The 3580-nt window shown below is 48.4% G+C and overlaps 1 protein-coding gene across 1 annotated transcript; it reads right to left on the bottom strand.

The window, feature by feature from the left end:
• Positions 1-962: 962 nt before the first annotated feature.
• Positions 963-2087, bottom strand: LOC125541561. The gene is made up of 2 exons (XM_048704937.1): positions 1487-2087; positions 963-1394 (listed from the first exon to the last, which is right to left on the bottom strand). Exons 1-2 carry the CDS (start codon positions 1684-1686, stop codon positions 1202-1204), a joined length of 393 nt encoding a protein of 130 aa, XP_048560894.1. The 5' UTR covers positions 1687-2087; the 3' UTR covers positions 963-1201.
• Between the last annotated feature and the right edge of the window lie 1493 nt (positions 2088-3580).

Genomic DNA, 3580 nt, shown 5'->3' with positions numbered 1-3580 from the left:
AACAAGGAACAACTCCAATCTTCACCTTCAACAAACAACGCCATAAGAGGGGCTGAGCAAAGCGGTAACATAGCCAAACAACGGTTTGCTAGGACAAGGTGGGTTAGAGGCTTGGCTTAGCAATATGGGAGGCATGATATAGCAAGTGGTAGGTATCGCAGCATAGGCATAGCAAAAGAGCGAGCAACTAGCAATAAAAGATAGAAGTGATTTCGAGGGTATGGTCATCTTGCCTGAGATCCCGCAAAGAAGAGGAACGAGTCCATGAAGAAGATAAACAGACGTAGCCAACGGATCCTCACAAACGCAACGTTACCGGATTACCGAGAAGAAGTACACCGGAAAGAAAACAAACAACATAGTAAAACAACCACCACATAAGCATGACATGATGCACAACCAAATATGATGCATGTCTGGTTTAATGAAGCATGGCATGGCAACATGCACAAACAATACTACAAGTTAAATGGAGCTCAATATTCATCGGGATGCATATTGACAAAACACCACATTCCATTATTTAGTTCGATCTCGTTATGTACCCAACAATATTAAATGTTGATTAACATGGCAAGGGGTGAAGCACAACAAAACTACCTATCTAGGCAAGTTTAAATGAGGCCGAAAACAACGAACAACAATTCCGGTAAAACCCCATATGCATATTTTAAGGTTTGGTACTGTTCTGCCCTAAACGAAATTTTAGAGTTTTTAAACATGCAAAGTAAAGCCACCATGATAATCTAGGCATTTTTCACCCCATTTACAAATAAAGTTTGTTAGGTTTGGAGCTACGGTTATTAAGTTATGGAATGGATCATTTTAGCATGGCAATAGGCAAAATTTAAACAAACAACATTTTAAACATTTCACACATGGACGAAAGTTGCAAATTATGAAACTAGTTGAAATTCTAGTCATGTTTCATATAGAGATCATTTTAATCCGGTGCACGGTTATTTAATTATGAGCAATGCAAGAAAATGGCATTTCTGTAAAACTGTTTTACACTGGAATATTACAGAAATTCACACAGCCTAAAAAAACTATACATGCCCAAACTGGCAGCCTAGCCTAATAGGAGGGGAAAAAAAGGAGGGGCGTGGGGTGCCCTCACCATGGTCCAAGACCAAGTCAGTGGGGAGGAGGCGCGTTGGGCCTGATCTGGAGCCCAGCTGGTGACCCACATGTGTGGTGGTCAAGCGCTCGATGCAGCGCTGCTGCATCTCGCTGAAGAAGAATGGCAGCGGAGGAGGCATGGGTTCGACGCGGCGCCGGGCGGGAACCGGCCGGAACAGGCAGATCCGGCGGCTGTGTGGCGGAGTGAAGGAGATCCAGTGGAGGAGGTGATGGTGGCGTCTCCATGGTGCTGGTTCGGGGCGTCGGTGTTCCTGTGAAGCAGAGAGAGACACTAAGATGGAGAAAGGAGAAGCACGGGGGGAGAGAAAGCGAGGCAGGAGGGACGACGCTGGCTGCTACTCACGGGCGACTGGAGGCAGCAGTCGAGCGGAACAACAGAGGCGGCGGCGCGAAGACGAGGATGCCGGACGCGGCAGCGTCGGGATGGGGAGGACGCGGAGGGAGGTGCAAGTCGTCTGGCCGGGGCAGGTCCGACCATCTCCGGACGCGGTGGCCCACGGTCTTGGCAACGGTGCTGCAGAGGGCGGCATCCAGCGGCTCCATGCCTGGGTCTGCGGCGACATCGTGGAGTTCCTGAAGAGGAGAGAGAGGTGAGGGAGTCGGGGGAAAAGGGAGGCCATGGCATCATTCCTGTGAGAGGGATCTGTGAGAGAGAAGCACGGGGAGGAAAAGAGATAGGGAGGGGAGGAGCGGGACAAGGCCGGTCCTCGCCGTGATCGCCGGCGACGGGGTCGCCGGAGGGCGCAGCCTGCAGGGTCGGTGAGGCTCGGGCGCGAGGGCTCCTGCTCCGTTGCTGCTACGGGTTCGAGGAGAAAGCAAAGGAGGAGCTACAGGGAAGGAGGAGTGGATCTGGTTGGGAACTCGAGGGGAATTTTTGGATTTGGGGAGGATCCCGAGGTGGGAGATAGTTCCGCAGCGGCAGGGAGAAATGTCCTAGATTTTAGGGTTTGGCAAAATAGACTAGTGGTTGATCTATAAAAAGCAAGTTGGTTAGGTTAGGGGCTAACTCGTCCCTCCGATCAAAATCGGACGGTCAGGAAAATAGGCTAGGGAGTCCAAATAAGAAAACGGTGATGTTTTGTAGATGTTTGGGGATGATCCGGACCCAATGCTGACGACTCCCCGTGTCGGGTTCGGGACAACTTCCGGACGCGTGCGAGGGGTTCGATGCACTGCGTAGAGAGGGTTTCGGGGCCTGACGGAAGATAGCAGACTGTGCAGAAAGCTTCAGGCTGAGAGAAGAGAAGAGGGAGAGGCCCAGCGACTGTTTTCGGAGACCGAAAACGTCTGACGTGTGCCCGGCTATAATGCCGCTATAGTTTAACGGTTGGGCTATCAAACCAACTCCGAATGTGATGAAACTTGACAGGCGGTCTATCTACACTATAATAAGACCACACGCCAACTTTCAACCCATTCCGTGAACATTTTTAAGGCACTTATAAAATACTATTTTGGACATGCCGCGGGCGCGTGCAAGTGTGTCTGGGCTCAGAACGGACAACGGACGGAACGAGGAGACCGGGACGGATGCAAGTTTTGGAAACATGATGATGCAATGCACATGATGACATGACAAGATGCGACACGCTAGCAAAAGACAAGGCAACAACAGCGAATAACTGGAGGACACCTAGCGCATTGGACTCGGGGCGTCACAACACTCCACCACTACGAGAGGATCTCGTCCCGAGATCTAGAATGGCACCGGAGGGAGAACGGAAGAGGAAGATAAGAGGTAAGACTAAGTTGCTTCTTTGACAAACGAGTGAAACCAAAGAACCTTGAGAGGTTGAACAGATTGAAAGAAAGAATGCAACTAAGAAGAACAAAGTTGCAAACACTCTATTAGAAAAGAGGAACAAGGATCATTATGGGAACCTTGTAGGTTGATGGACATAAGAAAAGGGTTTCAATGGACAAGAAGTACATGCAAGCACTCCAGTTGAAACAAGATGTATAAGGAATGACAAAGAACCATTACGGCAACACTCCGATTGGAAATGGAAGGAATTGAACATGATCTTGACAAGATGAGAGGATACATGAAAAGAGGACGCGACACTCCGGTTAAAATGGATAAGCATGAAAAGAACAAGGTCCTGACAAGAACAAGAAGAAGGGTTGAAGAGAGCAACAACACAATGCCTCCAGAAGAAAAGAGAGAACTGGAATGGAATGAACGGAGGAGAAAACAACATCTTCTGTCTTAAATGAGCTTGCAAAAGCATCTTTAGGAGAAGGTTCGAACGGAGTTGTTGGAAAACCAACGACGAAAAGAACAAGGTTGTAGAGGACTTATGGAAAATATCTCGAAACTACGAGGTGAAATTCTGCCACTAACGGAAATGATAAATTGTATTGATATGAACAAGGAGACGAGAAGATTATTTCACCGAGAGGATAAATGAAATAACTTGGATCATTTATAAGCACC

The sequence above is a fragment of the Triticum urartu genome, chromosome 2 (assembly GCF_003073215.2).
Source record: "Triticum urartu cultivar G1812 chromosome 2, Tu2.1, whole genome shotgun sequence".
In the NCBI taxonomy this organism is placed as follows: domain Eukaryota; kingdom Viridiplantae; phylum Streptophyta; class Magnoliopsida; order Poales; family Poaceae; genus Triticum; species Triticum urartu.
This window is presented reverse-complemented; position numbering and strand designations above follow the sequence as displayed.